This window comes from Rousettus aegyptiacus, unplaced genomic scaffold, assembly GCF_014176215.1.
Source record: "Rousettus aegyptiacus isolate mRouAeg1 unplaced genomic scaffold, mRouAeg1.p scaffold_m13_p_5, whole genome shotgun sequence".
In the NCBI taxonomy this organism is placed as follows: domain Eukaryota; kingdom Metazoa; phylum Chordata; class Mammalia; order Chiroptera; family Pteropodidae; genus Rousettus; species Rousettus aegyptiacus.
Window position 1 is genome coordinate 31,986,314 of NW_023416308.1, and position 16,800 is coordinate 32,003,113.

Below are 16,800 nucleotides of genomic sequence, written 5' to 3' on the forward strand. Positions count from 1 at the left end.
CCATGAGAGCATCCAAACTTATATCTGACAGCAGAGAGAAGTGAGGCAGGACAGCTTATTTCACCAGGTGGAGCCTCAAAATGAAGTCTCCTGCTCCTGGTTCTGTGCTTAGCAGCCAGATCTGTGATTGGTTTATTTACGGCTGACTTTGTTTTTGTTGTCTTTGGTGTGGGCCAATGCTCCCGCTATCATTTTGGTATACCTTCAGTTAAATACTAATTCTCTAGCAACCACTACATGTTTTAAAAGCTCCTATTCTCTCTGAGAATGAAAAACTAAGTGATCAGAAGGAGCTTAGTCACTTCTAAAAGCACATCCTGTAGCAGTAACATTTTAGCTCTAGTCTTTCATACTTTCCTTTCACCATTTATATCAGCTATTTTTCTACTGCCTCTATTTTAGATCTGTGAATTAGCTTCACACAGGGGTTCCATAAACATAAGTTGAATCATAAGTTGAACCTGAATGCTTCCATTGACTTCATTTTTTCTATTTCTTTGTTTCATTTTCCTGTTTGTGGTTAATCATCACTGCACTCTACATCACTAAGGTGAATAATGCAGCCCTAAATTTTTTTCATGATGAAAGTATTTTTTCTTCATCTGTCAAACGGCATCCCAAGTAATTAATTTTCTTCCGTCTTCTCCCTGACCTTCCAAATCTAATGCCATCCTCCAATGATTATACAGAGAGATGTGAATGGATGAAAAGGATGAGGATGAGGTGGGATGCAAAAGGTCAGGAGATTGGAGTAGGAGGTGGAAAAATCCAATCCCCTCATTGTCTTCACAGGTGCCTTCCTGCTGGGCTAGCTTATGGTTGGCACTGTCTTTAGGAGGAGAAAAGCAGCACATACGGCATGCATTATATTCTACCGCTCAGACTGGGCCCACTTCTGCCCAAATGCTTAGTCACAGTCTTAATGAATTATTCACGCTAGGCTAGTGGACCTTGAGAAAATTTGAAGGGCTGTGCAAACAGAGGCTAAAGATGACTTACATTGGAAAGTGCTTTGAGTGGAAGAGGATGTAAAGGGGATGGGAGAAGGGCTTGAGGAATGAGTTAATGAACCCCTATGATGTTACACTGAGGGATGTCCTTGCCTTTCAACTTGTATCTGGTGATTGGACTTCAATGATTCACATGTACCTAGCAGTTTTCAAGCTTTTTAAACTTCAAGCCATTTTAATATGAATTTTCAGATGAATGTTGGAACAACTCTAAGGTAGATAAGGCAGATCAATTCCATTTTATAGAAGAGGAAATCGAGTCTAAATAATGTTTAGTGACTTGTCCAAGAGCATAGAACTACTAAATGTCAGACTCTGAACTATAACGCAGTGACATCCCACTCCAGATGACTGCTTACTGACCAGCAGAAATGCTGTGCCACGCCTACTTTCCTCCTTTGGAGACCCTCCCTGTGAACAAGTTGATGCATTTTAGAGAATATTAGAATCTTTAGGTACTTCGTGTTTGCTTCCTTGCTGAGAGGCCATCACTAGGACTCTTGTTATGACAATTGCCCAGTGGGTTGGAGTTGTCTTCCTGTTGATTCAGACTCACTCTCTCTCAATCTTTTGCCTAGCACAGGTCTCTGCACTTTGCAATGTTAAGGATGTTTCTTTTCTTTCCCTAATAGGGAGCTATTCTTAGAGTTTCACCAGCTGCCAATATCTATCTTAGCTTCCACTGACATCCTCTAAGCAATATTACAGATAAGAGCCTTAGGTAATACACAGAGGGGTAGGGAAATGGAAAGAGGGAGTGGGGGCTCTTGGAGAAAGGGGATGGGGGAAAACCATAAAGCAAGGGGGATACTGACCTTGCAACAAAGTTGAGCTTGTAGGCTCATTTAGTTCTAAATCGGGTGAGGGACATACAGGAGAGAAAAATGAAAACAAACACATATATTATATACAGTAGCTATATATTTGTCATATATAGTTTGTATACTGCCTTTCACAAACATTTCTGGAGGAATGAATAAATAAAGGAAGACATAAAAACCAAAGGTGGTAGTACAAGATGCAACATGAGAAACACTAAAGTGCTTTATGCTTATACTTGGATGTGATGGTTGGGAAGTGAGGGAGTTGCCTGCTTGTACATTTTTCCAGTACAAATGGATTTGCCCTTAGCTTGTGCTAAGTTGAGTACTGATTTGGTAACAAAGAACCATAGTCCCTTTTCAGATTAGATTTCTGTCCTACATCTCCACTCCAGTGTTTCACTTTGGAATACCAACCTCAGGAATTTCTGCTCCCAAGACATCACCACAGGAACAAGATCCCCCAGGAACTACTGTGATTCAGGATTATGGGAGCAGAACTCTCTGAGTCCCCTGTCATCTCTCTGCAGTATTAGGGATCAGGTGCTCAGAACTCTATTGGTCTGTGATAGGAAGGCCACTCTGGCCCCCATTGGCTTAAGTACCTCAAAGATACTGGCCACAATGGGAGTCTCCCAGCACTGGCATTCCTCACTTTTCAACTTTCAGGTCAGGTGGAGAGGGTGTGCAGTTTACGAGAAATTTGGTAGTAAAATAATGAAATTCAGCTGACTTTTTGTGATGCTCTAGAAGAATGAACTTCATCGCAAAGTTTTTATATTTGCATTAAGTCAATGCTGCTTTCCAACCTGTTTGATGACTCTGAGCTGCAGGGTCTTTTGATAATGGGAAATTACATGGAAAACTCCCTGATAAGGTGACTTTGTCAAAAGGCCTCATTGATGGTGAACCTCAATAATGAGTTTAGGGGCTGCAATGTCTGGACTACCTTTGGCTGGAGCCTATGGATTGGGAATAGCCATCATACACATTAATAGAATTTCATTAGTTCCATGAAACCATGTCATCTATGCATCTCTATGATGGACTCTTCAGAAATGCTCTCTGAGTTGAGGCTAAAATACTAATGTCTGTTTGATTAAATTTGAAAAATGCTGCTTTTTTCCCTTTTAGAGATTTAGCATGTAAAGGTCTGGGGACCTCCTGCATTAAAGAACAACTCCACCTGCAACTCGTCCATCTTTGTTTGACCCAGATATTCTAAACTTATTTCAATACTATCACTTTTTAATGTATTTTAAAAAGAACCCTAAACTCCAGAAAGCTGGCAATTGTAAGGATTTTCTGAATGCCACACAGGGTGAATGCTGACAGAATGATGGTGGGAGTCGGGTGGGGCAGAGGTTTTAATTGCCACCCATAGGTCTGCTGAAAAAAGCATATTTATGACACATCCTTCACAGCATTTCTTGTCACAAATGCCAGTTATTTCACTCTTAAAGTTTGCTTTTTTTCCCAGTTCTCATCTAAAGATGGCTTAAGGGGAAGAATCCAGGGAATTAGACAGTAGTGATGAAGTCAATTGCAAAATCAGTTCTTGCATCCTAATCAGAAGAGTGAGGAGGTCAAAAGGGGAGGAAGACTGTTTACCCAAATGATGCCTGCTGTGCGCTGAGAGCATGGCTTGGGAAGGGTGGGTGGGAAAGCCAGGGAGAACCTTAGATTTGCAAAGCAAGAGAAGGAGAAGCATCTTTCTAATCCTGGCCCTTCTGTTCATGCAGACAGATATCTGCCAAAAAGCCAAAAGGCCTGACAAACGTGAGAGGCAATTATGACTATTGCTGTGTCAAAGATGTCAGACAGATCAATCACTCTAATCACAGCTCCGTCCAGTCTGGGATCAAGGGCAGCCTATCCCCTCCCAACCCTCTGAGTTTTATTTTATGTGCTGGGTAAAAGGGAGATAGGATGTGATTTGGAAGCAGTGATGGGACAATGGGGCAGCAGCACAGGCAGGCCATTCTGGGCAAACTGGGTGCATTATGTCAAGGAGGGGATGTGGCAGGGCCAGGGGGCGAAGGTGAGGTACTTAAAGCTATGGAATTATCTGAGGTTCTCAGAATAAAAGGAATTAATATTCTTGACAATTATCTGCTAACTTCCTCACATTTACCTCACCATCACATTCAAGAGTGCTTATTTACATGGGAGATTGGGGTAGAGGGAAGGAGTGGTGATTTGAAAAATCCTAAACTAACTGAATTTGGTGAGGTATGGAATTTCCAGTTGTCCCCAAAGCAACTGAAAATTAACCCGGTGGCCTATAGGGAGAATCAGCAATCATCGAGGGATAAAGTCATCTCTGGAGGCCTGAGGCTGGATCCCCCCGCTCACTTGTTTGGAACTCTTCTAATCACAGAACTGGGTCTGTGAAGGTGATGGTTTATTTGCTTCCTTTACTTCTTTCTGGCACCAATATCATTGCCAACATGCAGTGAATGCGCAGAAATCTGTCTTGCATGTATTAGTCCTTCAATAAATAGTTGTTTAATGAATCAATGCATGAATGACTATGTGACTTCTGTCAGGATGGTGGCTTAAAGAAATATTTCTTAATCCAGCCAGACAAAACCTTTTGACACAGATGGAGCACTAGGGCACTCCCCATTTTTGCTTTTAATTCTCCCTCTAAAACTGATATTATTCAGGATCCCAAAGCCCATGATTCTACTTTTATAAATATAATTCAGCTTCACTTATGTCTCAATGCCCAGGAAAAGTTTCAGAAATGGTAATATTTTACACTAATCCAATGAACAAAGTATTGAAATAGCAAATGTTCCTCTCTGGACTCTTTCCTATTACACACAATTATAATCCCCATAGGAGATATCACCGAGGAGAAAAAATTAAATGTCACTTCAACATCCTAAAATTCTTTTCTTCCTGTCTCAGGATGTTTCCCATTACAGAACGAAACATGAACAATTTTTTTTTCATTTTTTTCCTCTATTACCAGTATCTATCTTCATACTAATTATCCTCCCCTCATCCCATTCCTCTCTCTTCCTCTTCTCACTAACTCCTGCCTAACTATTCCTGATTCTCTTCTGCTTTCCTTTCTGAACCTGCCTTCTGAAGTCCTCTTCCTCTACATGGTCCTTTTCCTCTTTCATTGCCCAGCTCAGGGCTCTGTCTTACCAAATAATGTGATGCTGGCATTAGTGTGGCCCAACTTGTTGGAGGCCACACAAGTGTAGTTTCCATAGTCATGCTCAGAAACATTGAAGAAGGTGAGTTTTGAGAGGAAAGGTCGATTTTCCACTTTAACTCCCTTCTTCCCTTCAACCAGTCTGAGGCAAAAAAAAAAAAAAAGAGAGAGAGATAAAACAAGAGAAAAAAAAATGGTTAGCTTTTTCTTACAGGAAGAAGACAGACTCGAATTAATGATTGGCTCATCCCCCTTTCTGACATTATTATAACCACATTTTTCCCACTCAACTATATAATAAGTTCACACACAATTTCATATAATTTTATTTCTCTGTTTTTATGTATATGCCTGGAGATACTTGTGATACTATACAGACATTCACCTCCTTGTACAGATATTTAAAATCTCTGAAGGCAAGTGCCTTCAACAGATATAATATGTCAGCTGTGTGACATTATTCACACAGTATGTGCTCAAAAGTGTGGACTTAATTGATGTTGATGATGGCGTTAATGAAGATGGTGATGGTTATGATGATGGCAACCTTGAAAATGAAAAACCCCAACAGCAAAGAAAAGAACAACCTGAGGTGCTTGAAGGAACCATGTTTTTCAAGCACCTGGGTAGTAAATTTTTTCTTTAAGAATTGAGGCATTCTACAGATAATACCCTATTTTGGGCAGTGAAGAGGAAATAAGAATCAGGGATCGTTTTTATATCAGGGGACTCTGAAAGTCTTGAGAGAGGTAATCTGCCCAGAGTATCATAGCAACTCATTTCAGGAGGGATTATTGATTCCTGAGAATATGACCCTGCAGAGCCAGTCTCCCTGAGCAATTCATTATGGCAGTCCTATATGTTGCAATGCTCGTATTGGTAGTAGGGGCCACTAAGAAATGCCACAAATAGATATTAGGGAAAACAGTTAAATATACATATTAGAATCACAGATTCCATTACTGTAAACTATAAAATGTTATTTAATATAATATATTTCAATGGAGTAGAGACAGAGGGTAAGGGGAAACCTACTTGAGGAGTTAGTAGGGTCACGTCCTCCATTGTAGGAGGTTGTTAGCATCCATTTCTATTAGAATTGCATGTCTACATAGAAATTATGAGACCAATTCTCTTTCTTTTAAAAACTCTAGAATCTCCTATTTCAGAGAATGGGCTTTAAGCCAGCCTTTTCCCTTCCCTGAAACAATCTGTCTTCCTTGCCCAGAAGCTGAGTCTATGCTATGGCAAAAATGAATACTTGTGAGGGAAATAAATCTTTCTGAACGGAGGATCTCAGGGAACATGGTCACAAACTTAAGCTGGTTGTTTAGAGCCTGGCAGAAGCAGGATGCATAGAGTGCAAACCATGTCGAAGTGGATATGTATTGGAACAGACTCATGGGACATGAACTAGGGCAAATGACTGGTGTCAGAATCATCAAATTGAGAAAGCCAATAGTCAAGGCAGAAATAGAAAGTGAAGCCCAGCAAGACAATGAAGAGAAACTGCTTTGTAAACTATAAAATGTTATTTAATATAATATATTTCAACGGAGTTAAACATTAAGAACTCCTGCCTATCTCTGGGTCACAGTAGGTTTTTGGCATAGAAGGCAGCTGCTTTGTCATTATCTTATCTCTGTAGGACTGCAGAATAATTCTCTCCACTGCAAAAACAGAAACAGTGACCACAAGGGAAAGCCAGGTTCTGGCTTTAGTTCTCACCCAACATCTGTCTCCAAGGAAGTCAGAAGGTTGGTTGGAGGAACTTGCCTTGCTTTTCATTATGCAGATTTTCCTCTGGGAGCCTTTCTTTCTCAGAAGCTAGGGGCAGTGAACTGGCCAGATTCCATGAACTTCATTAAAATGTGAGCACTGTCCAAATGGAATGAGGCATCCAGCTGTGCTGCCAGACGCCACAAGTTATATGTCCAGCTTGTTATGTAGATATTGATCCTCTAGGGGGTGCTGTCCAAAGAAAGTTCTGCAGCCCACCCATCAGGAGGTTTCTGAGAGCTCCTCAAGCTTATTGATCCCATTTGCCATTTGGGTGCCATCCTGGGCTGGATAGGAAGCCTTTATATCAGAACCAAGCTGTGAATTAGATTTCAGCTCTGTAGTGGGGAGAGACACTTACCTGAAGCAGTTTCCTGCTTGACAGCTCTGAGATGTCTTTAGCTAAAAAAAAAGGGCCAACTGTACTTTGTACCACTTTGCAGCTTGTGGAATGACACACTTGCCTTTTATCCGTATGGTCACACATTGTCCCATCCCACACCTGGCTTCAGTTTCTTAATGAACCTATAGATTTTTTATTGGCTCATATCCCCATGGATGGGTGGCCCTTATTAACTACAGTGTTCCATTTTCTATCCCTTTGATTGATGACACACAATGGCATGCAATTGAGTGGTGCTACTACATAGTCAAAAGAGACTTCTATCCTGAATTTTGAGAAAAATGCTGTCCACATCACACAGAGTCCTTTGATTTGCCTTAGAAGAAGTCCACTCATCTCACTAGAATTGAGAGCTAGGTTAGAGCTGATCTTCCCCCAGGCAGATATAAAATGCCCAATGAGACCTGCCTGGAAGGGGTTGCCTGACAGCCTTAGAGGCATAGAAGGACTGGCTGTGACATAGAGCTAAGAGACAGAAATGTTCTTGTTGAACTGGGTGCCAGGAGGACAGACAACTCCATTAGATGGAAAAACACTGGAAATAAATGAGCGGCAAGTGGAAAACTGACCAGAATTAGTGAAGGAGGGTAAAGCGGCAGCCATGAGAAGAACTCAGACAAAGCAAGAATCAAAGCTGCCTGAGCCAGGGGCCTCTGAAAACCCTCCCTGGTGATATTCTCTGGCTTTTACCTCCTGGGTACTGGCATAGACTGCAGACCTTCCATGACATGGCAGTCATGCAAAGCAGAGCTCTCTCTTCCTTTTCCTCACCATTGGCCATTTTTTACTACACCTTGCTCTACTTTCCTCTACATATTTTAAGATTCTGCTTTCCCACACATTATACTTATATTTCTCTCCTGTAAAGAATTAGAAAAATACGACATAGCTGATTAGTTTTCTTGAAGACCTAGACAATCGAGGTTCAGGAACCCATCCAAAAGATCCATAGTTTTTTCGCTAATACTCCTTCCTTCTTTCTTTCCTTCCTTCCTTCCTTCCTTCCTTCCTTCCTTCCTTCCTTCCTTCCTTCCTTCCTTCCTTCCTTCCTTCCTTCCTTCCTCCCGCCCTCCCTCCCTCCCTTCCTCCCTCCCTCCCCCTTCTCCCACCTCTCTCTCTTTCTTCTTTCTTTCTTTCTTTCTTTCTTTTCTTTCTTTCTTTCTTTCTCTTCTTCTTTCATTTTCCTCTTTCTTTCTTTTCTTTCTTTCTTCTTTTCTTATCTTCTTCTTTTTCTTTTCTTTCTTTTCTTTACATCCTTTCTCCTCTTTTCCCCTCCCCCCCCCCCCCTTTTACTTTGCCCGATTTTCCTTCTTTTCCTTTTTCTTTGCTTCTTTTTTTATTTCTTTTTTTTTTTTTCCCCCCCGTTTCCCCTCTTATTTCCTCTCATTTGTTCAAAACTTTCTACCCCCCCCCCCACTTCTTTCTAGTCATCCAACCCACATTTCTTTCCTTCCTTGCTGTCCTGATACTTCTTCTTATTCTTGTTTAAGTACTTTTTCTTGCTTTTCTTTCTTTCTTCGTTTCATTCTGCCTCTTTAACCAAGGGATAACTATTCTTTCTTCTTCTTATCTTATCTTTTCACTTCTTTCTTCTTTCTTTCTTTCTTTCTTTCTTTCTTTCTTCTTTCTTTCTTTCTTTCTTTTCTTTTCTTTTTCTTTCTTTTCTTTTCTTTCTTCTTTCTTTCTTCTTTCTTTCTTTCTTTCTTCTTCTTTCTTTCTTTCTTCTTTCTGATGTTAGACTTTCATACAGAAGGTCTTTCAATAAGAAGGAGGAAGGGACAAGTGAAGCAGGATTTCTAAGAAAAATAACCATGTTTATTTACTGGGAAAAATGCTACTCATTTTGCTTAGTTTTGAATTTTTGGAGAAAGGGGGACAGCCAGATACTTCCTCGTATCTTCTTATGAGCTTGTCTTCCTCTTTATGCCTCAATTCTTTCATCTATAAAATGGGCTAGATGAATACAGTACACCTCACTAAGAAGCTGCTGGAATTTATACTTAAAGATGAAAAAGCACTGCTTCTCTTTGAAAGGATTATGATAAGACAAAGAATTGTATGATGAAGTGACTTGGTTCTAAACGAAATTTAATGATTGATTCAGAGACTAGAAGAGCTTTTGGTGTCTGACTGACCTCATAAAGAAAGAAACACAAGCACGTTGTAGATGATTTAAGTCACATGGGCAACTGTTGTATCCTCCTGGCCTTGAGCTTCTTATACTGCCCTCCTACTTGTGATTACCCTTTGTTGTTTTTCTTTCTCAGTTTCTCAGCCTACATAACCCCTTCCTCCTTCTCCACTCTTCATATACCTCAGGCCTTTTTTGCATCGCCCCTACCTCATTTTTGAGAAAGTGTTCCAAATATAAACAGCTCTCGCACATTTATTTGTTGTTCATCCATCTTAAAATAGCTATTTGATAACAGCAATTATCATGTTGCCTGGTTGTGCTAAGCTGCTGAACCTTGTGCTAACATGCCATTTGATAACTCCTCGCAATGACAATCTTCAGTGAATTGCAACAAATATCCCAATGGTAGCTGCAGCAATGAGTAGGAAAGGAATAGCCCACTCTCCCTTTTCCTACAGTGCAGGAATAACCTGGCACAAAGGGATGGCTAAACAGGGTCATGGATGGCTATAAACCAAAACTTAGTGTTTGGAACTCAACTGAAACCTCTAGCTACAGCAAACTTCTTAGCCACTCTCAGCACCCTGTGAGCACTCCTAACGCTTTAATGCAAGCCTGAGAATGTGTTAAAAATAGCTTCAGGCAGAACATATTATTTTCTTGCCTGTAAAAAATCCAGTCCTTAGAATGCTCCTTGGGGCCTTTCCTGTGAGATTTTGCTTTCCTAAAAAACAAAAATATTTTCTTTTGGGTCTGTTGGTTGAGAGTGCTAATTTTGCATGGAAACGTTGAAAACAAAGCCGAAATTCATTAATATTAAGAAAAGACTTGTTTGTATATCATTTCCCCCTCATAGGTAGGGGGAATTCAGAAGAGGATGTTTCAGGAAGTCATTAGCAACCATCTGGAATCAAAAACCTGGAAAAGCTTTCTTCTTCTTTGGGGGGAAGGGTGGGGAGGGTATCTTTACCTTTTGTCATCCTTGTACCACTGGAATTCTGCGGAGGGAACTGCTGAGGCTTCGCACTGCAGTGTTCCCTTTTGTCCTACAGGGACGCCTGTACCCTTAGCTTCTGAAATGTATGGTGGATCTGCAGAGAGAATATGTCCCGTAGAATTTGAAAAGCATTCTGAAATGAATTGGGCTGCTGCATTCACTGATTTTATTTTTTACTCTCTGCTCTACCTCTGTTTACTTGAACTGACATGTCACTATACAAATTGTGCCAGAGAATGAAACCAGTCAGTGTCATTCAAAAGAAAAGCTTGATCTTTCTAGCACATAATACTTCTGTTCCCCCCTGGACAAAGATGGAATGACCAGGTATTCAGGCCTATTTCCTTTTTAAACTTTTTAACTTTCATAGGATGATGCCAACCCATCAACCCTATACTCCATGGGCTGACAGTCAGCACCTTTAATTAGCCTTCTAGAATTTGTGCACACCAGGTTTTTGCCAGAGTATATAACCTCAAATTATCCAATCCTCATCAAAAACTCAGTTGCAAAAAATAATATTTATAGAGAATTGCCTGAAGGATATATAGATCAGGTATTCCAAAATGTATTCCTGAGTCAAGCTAGACCAAACTAGACCTATATACTTTTCCTGCATTCATTTGAAGTCTTTACCTAATAACCATTGGCAATTCCAACAGTTTACAGTGAAGTACGTTGTGAAAAACAGCCATAACCAACTTGCCAGTCTATTTAATGCAGAAATGTTGTATGCAATGTTATTGACTATATCTCGAAGTATTCTATTTGTGGAGACCCTAAAGATGAAATTCTCCTGGGTCTCAGTACTAGGAAAAGTAATGTTTCTCCCAAGCAACTAGTTTGCTTTTACCTTATGGACATAAAGCTTAAAAGAAATGATGTTTCCTCTCTTTGCTTTAGCAACTCAAATAAGTTCTGGATCCACATCTAACCACCTGTGGTATATATTTCAATTGCTTATTCATCCATAGCTTTCATTTATTTTTCTAAATATTTTTTTTCTTTGCTTATATTCTCTTACTCTTTAGATTGGTATTTATTAACTGAAGTCATTTAAGTCCCTTTAAAATTGTGGTATGGTACAAAAAATGGTAGCATGGTTAAACCTATTTTCTTAAATCTTAAAGTGCTCCATATTAATTAGGTTCAAATTGTAACAGAAACCAAAATACTAATATTAAGAATGAGTAATCACCAACACACAATATTCTTCTTCTATCTCCACCCGCCCAAATTTTGAAGAGACAAGGCTTCTGGTTTGCCAGTTTAGTTCTTGAGTTCTATCCTGTCATAAGACTTCCTGGAATGATTACAGCAGAGAAATCTTTCAGAATGTCACAGAGAACTAAGTCAGTGTGCATAATGAGGAATCAAGAGGGGAAAGGGTGAGAGAGAGGTAGGGATGTTGAATAGGATCAATGTCAGAGAGAATTTGGATGGCTTATCAAAAAGAACTAGGGGTCTAGAGCAGTGGCCTCTAATCATTTTGGATTCTGTGCCTCCATTAGTCAAAATCGGATTTTGAGGTATATACTCTAATATGTGTATGGTTAACTATTTTTATTTAAATTATGAACGTGACATACATCAACATATATAATTGTAAAAGGATGCCGTAAAATAAACATACCATAAATAGAAATTGTAATATTTCCTTTATATACATGGTATTTTTGCTCCCCAATTTGGAGATTATTGGTCTAGAGAGTAAGAACCTGCGGATGCCATGAGTAAAGTATGGAAAAAAACAGAGATTCAAAAACATGCTTATATAAATTATGCATTGAATGCCATTTAATGATCTTCTAGAAATATATAAATCAAGTTTGGGGTTATATTAAAGCACTTTCAGCTATAATTGTTTTGTTTGTTTGTTTGTTTTTAATTAGAGTTTGGAATTATTCCTCTTGAAAGCAGAGAGTAGACAATGATACCATATTATTTCTCATCCTGAGTCAGCAGTTTGTTCTGCAGTCCAGCTCTTTGTTATGGCCACAACAGCAGCCAGCCTCATGTACATACAGGGTTGGGGATCCTGAGACCACTTACAGTTTACGGTGACCTTTACTCTCCGTACCACTGGTGCAGCCACATCATTGGAGGCACTGCACTCGTAGTCCCCGGACTGCTCTCTCGTTATGCCCTGGATTTCCAAGTATTCATCTTCACTCACAAAGCCCACAGCTGTAGGAAAAAGTGTGATGAAATAGGAAACAAAAAAAGAAAAAAGAAAAAAGAAAAAGAAGAACACGACAGGTCTAAACTTAGAAAACAATATAGAAAATGGTTATGTCTGTAGAGAATCGTGCCACTTCTACCTTCAGATTATTAAGAACTATGCCTGTTCACTCTTCTTCCTCTCTTCTACCACTTCTATCGCCAATGTTTTCTTAGTTCCCCAGTGGACCAGCTGAAATGCCTGTGTTCCCACCTGAACTAAACACAGTCCCTAGAAAATTACTGGTTCTTGATAAGTGATTAATAATTTTGACATTTACACTGCCTAGATCTTACGAAGCACTTGGGCTTTGAGATCTGAGCTAGGCACTTTAGGCAAATAATAATTCTTTCTGATCTCCCAGTGTCAGATTGAACCTTGAAGTGAAGAGCTAATGACTACATCCCAGACCTGAATCAGTTAAAATATACCACAATAGCAGTTACACACACATATACACATAGCACAAAAAGTGGTAGAACACCAATAAAATAAATTTTCAAGTCTGTTTTTAGAGTTAGACAATCAATTAGATAAGGAAAAAAATCAATTTTCTAAACTTCGATCTGCCAGAGTTCTTGGGTACATGACCCTGAAGACTAACCAACAAGAGGGACTTCAAACTCTAACCACAAAGATGGCAGAAAGTAAAAATCAGAAAGACATGGCTGCAAATCTTACTGTCACTTCATCCTCAGACTTAGTTTCTGTTTTGGAAAATTATGAATAATAATAACAACCCTCTACCTACTAGACTTCCTGAGGTCTTGCCATGAGCATTTGATTATAAAAGACCATGACATTAAAGACTAGAAGACGAGTTCATGGTCTCCTTTCATAGTCACCCTTGCAGAAAGACAAAGGACTACAAAAGTATCTGCTTCCATCCTGAGATTATCCTCCTTCCTGTGTTAAATGAAGTAATCAACATGATGATATATTTTGTCATGTAAACTGGGATACTTTAAAGAGTAAAAGAGGGTACTATTACCAGTTATTAAGAAGCAACAAGCTTTAATTGAGACTGTTACTAGCAACTGAGAAACATTTTCTAGGCATAATATACATACAATCCTAATACCTCAGAAGATTGTTTGGATGACAAATTGAAAAAAAAAGAGAAAGAAAAACTATATGTATACATGAAAGCACTTCAAAAACTCTCATGACTGCACTCCTGTTGCTTTTGTTAGTAATTCTGTAATCTGCCCAGAGGCACAGACTTAGGTGAAATGAAGCTATATTAACATGAGTGGCTCTGCATGAGTAGAAAAGGAAGCAAAAATCATTTCTTTCCAGGTGATAAAACTTCTCCATAACACCATAACACCACATGTATCTGCTGACCCAAGCATGAAAATCACAATAGCAAGAAACTAATATAATACAAAGAATGATATATGTGGTATATAAATTATAGTTGTATTTGTTCTGCGACATTGTTAAGGTCACAATTTTTGTCACAATAAACAACAGCAGCAATAACAATGACAGCAGTAATGAAACAACTGCCTTGTAAAAAAGGGCCACCACTCTTTGGACATAAGAACTCTGTGCTGCCATCCAGTAATAAGCTCAACTTGAGCATTTCATCATGCACCTTCATGCCACATGGAACACATATTATTTATGTGCAGAAATCCTCTTGCCCCTACTACCTACAGAAGAGCAAAAGAACAGCCTGTATCTACTAAGGTAAGCAGCAAGCAAGAGTTACTAAATTCATAGGAAGTACCAAAAACATGTTAATAAGTAGAAAACAGGGCCAAAAAGTACAGAAAGTGGAGAGGACAATCAGCATGAACACATAGGAACTCATAGTACCAACCAGTAAGAAATTTTTAATTTTCACTGTAGCATTTATTGTTATTGTTTTCTAAGTATCTGTAGGAGAAAAAGCACTAACTTTGATTTGAAGAAGGGTGGAGAAAATGAGAAGAAAAAGTTTAAATGCAGAATGTGTAATTCCTTTTATCCTGTTGTTTATTTGCTACCAGACTCAAGCCTACATTTGTCAGATCTTTCCCCGCTAGAATGCTATAATTACTGTGAAAAGCATCTCAGAGACCAGTGTCACACTTAATATTCCCATTAATTTTAAATGGTAGTCCTTGGTACATATGTGTGGCAATTGGTGTCATATTTTAATTAGGCTTGCCCTACACCATCTGAAATTAATAATAGCTTGAATTACCAGTGTAATTTATAAATTAACAGTGCCGTAGCATTAGGAAATAAATTAGATCTGGACAGCTGTTTCTGGACTGAGCTCCAGTGTCAGAGCAGTGACTGGTAGGACCTTAGATCTGGAAGGCTGTGTACTATGCCATCAAAGCAAGGAAACAAAGCAGCATAGGGTTGGTTCTCTGGGTCTCTTGGTCTTCTCTCAAACTAGAGAGCAAATATCTGTTTTTTTTAAAAAAATTTATTTTTAGTTTCAAATATACATTACATTGGTTAGACATTTATATAATTTATAAATGATCCTTCTAATTGATCAGGCAACTGTTTTAATTCTACCATCCAAAGATGTTCTTGTGTGACCACAGTAAGATTTACAGGCACTCAGCTTGAATGAGATTGTTATAAGGACACTCAAATGGAGAAGCAAGTAGTGGGGTTGCAGTCATAGACTGAAATACAAGTTCAGAAATATTAGGGTAATCACAATCAAGACCTCATCAAGATTTTTATGAAGATGCGTGTTTAATATATGTGTAACTTTATATATTAATATCAAAAATCTTATGTAGGGAAGGAAGTTGGACAGCTTAAGATTTTGGAAAAGCATATGTTCTCCACTGATCCAGATTTTTATTACTAGAGGGAGGGGATTTATACTTAGGTCATCCTGCAAATACCACTGAGGCTTAATTTTACTATCATGTGTTCCCCAGACCAAATGTAGAAATATGGAAAAACTATAATGACTCCATTACTCACTAATTATTATATGTACATTTTCTGATTCAACAGGATAAGGCATGTGAAAAGTAATTTGTTTATAGTAAAATGCTTTATCTATTTTAGTTTTTATTACCATTAGTTTCATCTTTCTCCTCACACCTTTTTTCTCTATTAGAAGCACAGATGACCAGAGAGAAAGATAATCAGTCTCTACATAACAAATTAGACTTTGAACTACCAGAAATGAAGTTTTTATAGGTGCTGCCTGAGATAAACAAATAAAGAAAGAGAACAAAAACAAAACAAAACAAAAATTGCAAAACTGAACTCTGAATATATAGTTAATGATTCAAAGAAAGTTTTCCTTTAAGACCATTTGTACTCTGGGTATGAAATGATCAATGCTTTATCACTCCTATGAAAAACTTACGAAAAAATATTAGAGAAAAAAAAATCGACAGAGCATACTTTTTAAAGTGCTAAAGGGAATTCTTGTTGAAGAATATCAGTGAGGAAGAGGCAAATAACTTGATAAAACCCAATGAAAAGAAACCCTTCGAGGTCAATAGCTTCTCATTTATAAGCCTTTTCTAAAGAAAACACATCCTTGAGTGGAAGTGACACAGTCATCTTCCTAAAATATCCCCTTCATCATGACACACCTCTTCAGACACTAAGAACGGTTTTTCTATTTTCTGTAACATCAAACATAAACTCCACATCCTTATCAAAGCTCTTCAGAAAGTAACTCCAATCTACTCATCCAAGTTTATTTCGTATTAGTGCTGTGAGGAAGGTACAAAGAGAAAGTTTGGGATCAGGTAAACCCCACTCTCCACCTTCAAGTTGCATGATGTGCTAAGTTACCTAACTCCTCTGTGCCACCGTTTCTTCACCTCTACAACTCAGAATAATGCAACCCACCTCTAGCTTTGCTTTGAGAATGGAAAGCACATGGGATGCAGCTGGTACAGGGAAAGGCACAAGATAAGTATTTTTATAGGTGTTAGCTCCGACAATCATTATCATCACCACCACCACTACCAAAACTTTTAAAAAATGCAACTGCTATTATTTATTTATTTTTATTTTAAAAAATATTTTTATTAAAGTGTAATTAATATACAGTATTATATTAGTTTCAGGTGTATCACATAGTTATTCGACACTTATATACCTAGTGAAGTGATCACCATAAGTTTAGTAACACTCTGGCACTGTATAAGGTTATTATAATGCTATTGACCATATTCCCTATGTCATATTTTACATCCCTGTGACATTAATTTTATATGTGAAAATTTGTAACTTCTTTTCCTTTACCTTTTTTGTCCTCCCCACCTCTTTCCCCTTTGG

At 38.6% G+C, this 16,800-nt stretch overlaps 2 protein-coding genes across 7 annotated transcripts in view; one reads left to right on the plus strand and one right to left on the minus strand.

Annotated features, from left to right (window-relative positions):
* OPCML (opioid binding protein/cell adhesion molecule like) overlaps positions 1-16,800 on the plus strand; it is a 1,143,910-nt gene that overhangs the window by 1,112,936 nt on the left and 14,174 nt on the right. The gene's annotated exons all lie outside the window — the stretch shown is intronic.
* NTM (neurotrimin) overlaps positions 1-16,800 on the minus strand; it is an 897,130-nt gene that overhangs the window by 9,191 nt on the left and 871,139 nt on the right. For 3 of the 6 annotated variants that reach the window (XM_016137927.2, XM_036221177.1, XM_036221178.1), the window contains 4 exons: positions 12,369-12,503; positions 10,290-10,410; positions 4,994-5,145; positions 1,826-1,861 (listed from right to left, as the gene is read on the minus strand). In XM_016137927.2, the coding sequence (XP_015993413.1) occupies positions 1,826-1,861; positions 4,994-5,145; positions 10,290-10,410; positions 12,369-12,503 (444 nt within the window). The remainder of the gene's footprint in view (positions 1-1,825; positions 1,862-4,993; positions 5,146-10,289; positions 10,411-12,368; positions 12,504-16,800) is intronic. The other 3 variants (XM_016137929.2, XM_016137931.2, XM_016137930.2) reach the window with 1 other exon arrangement.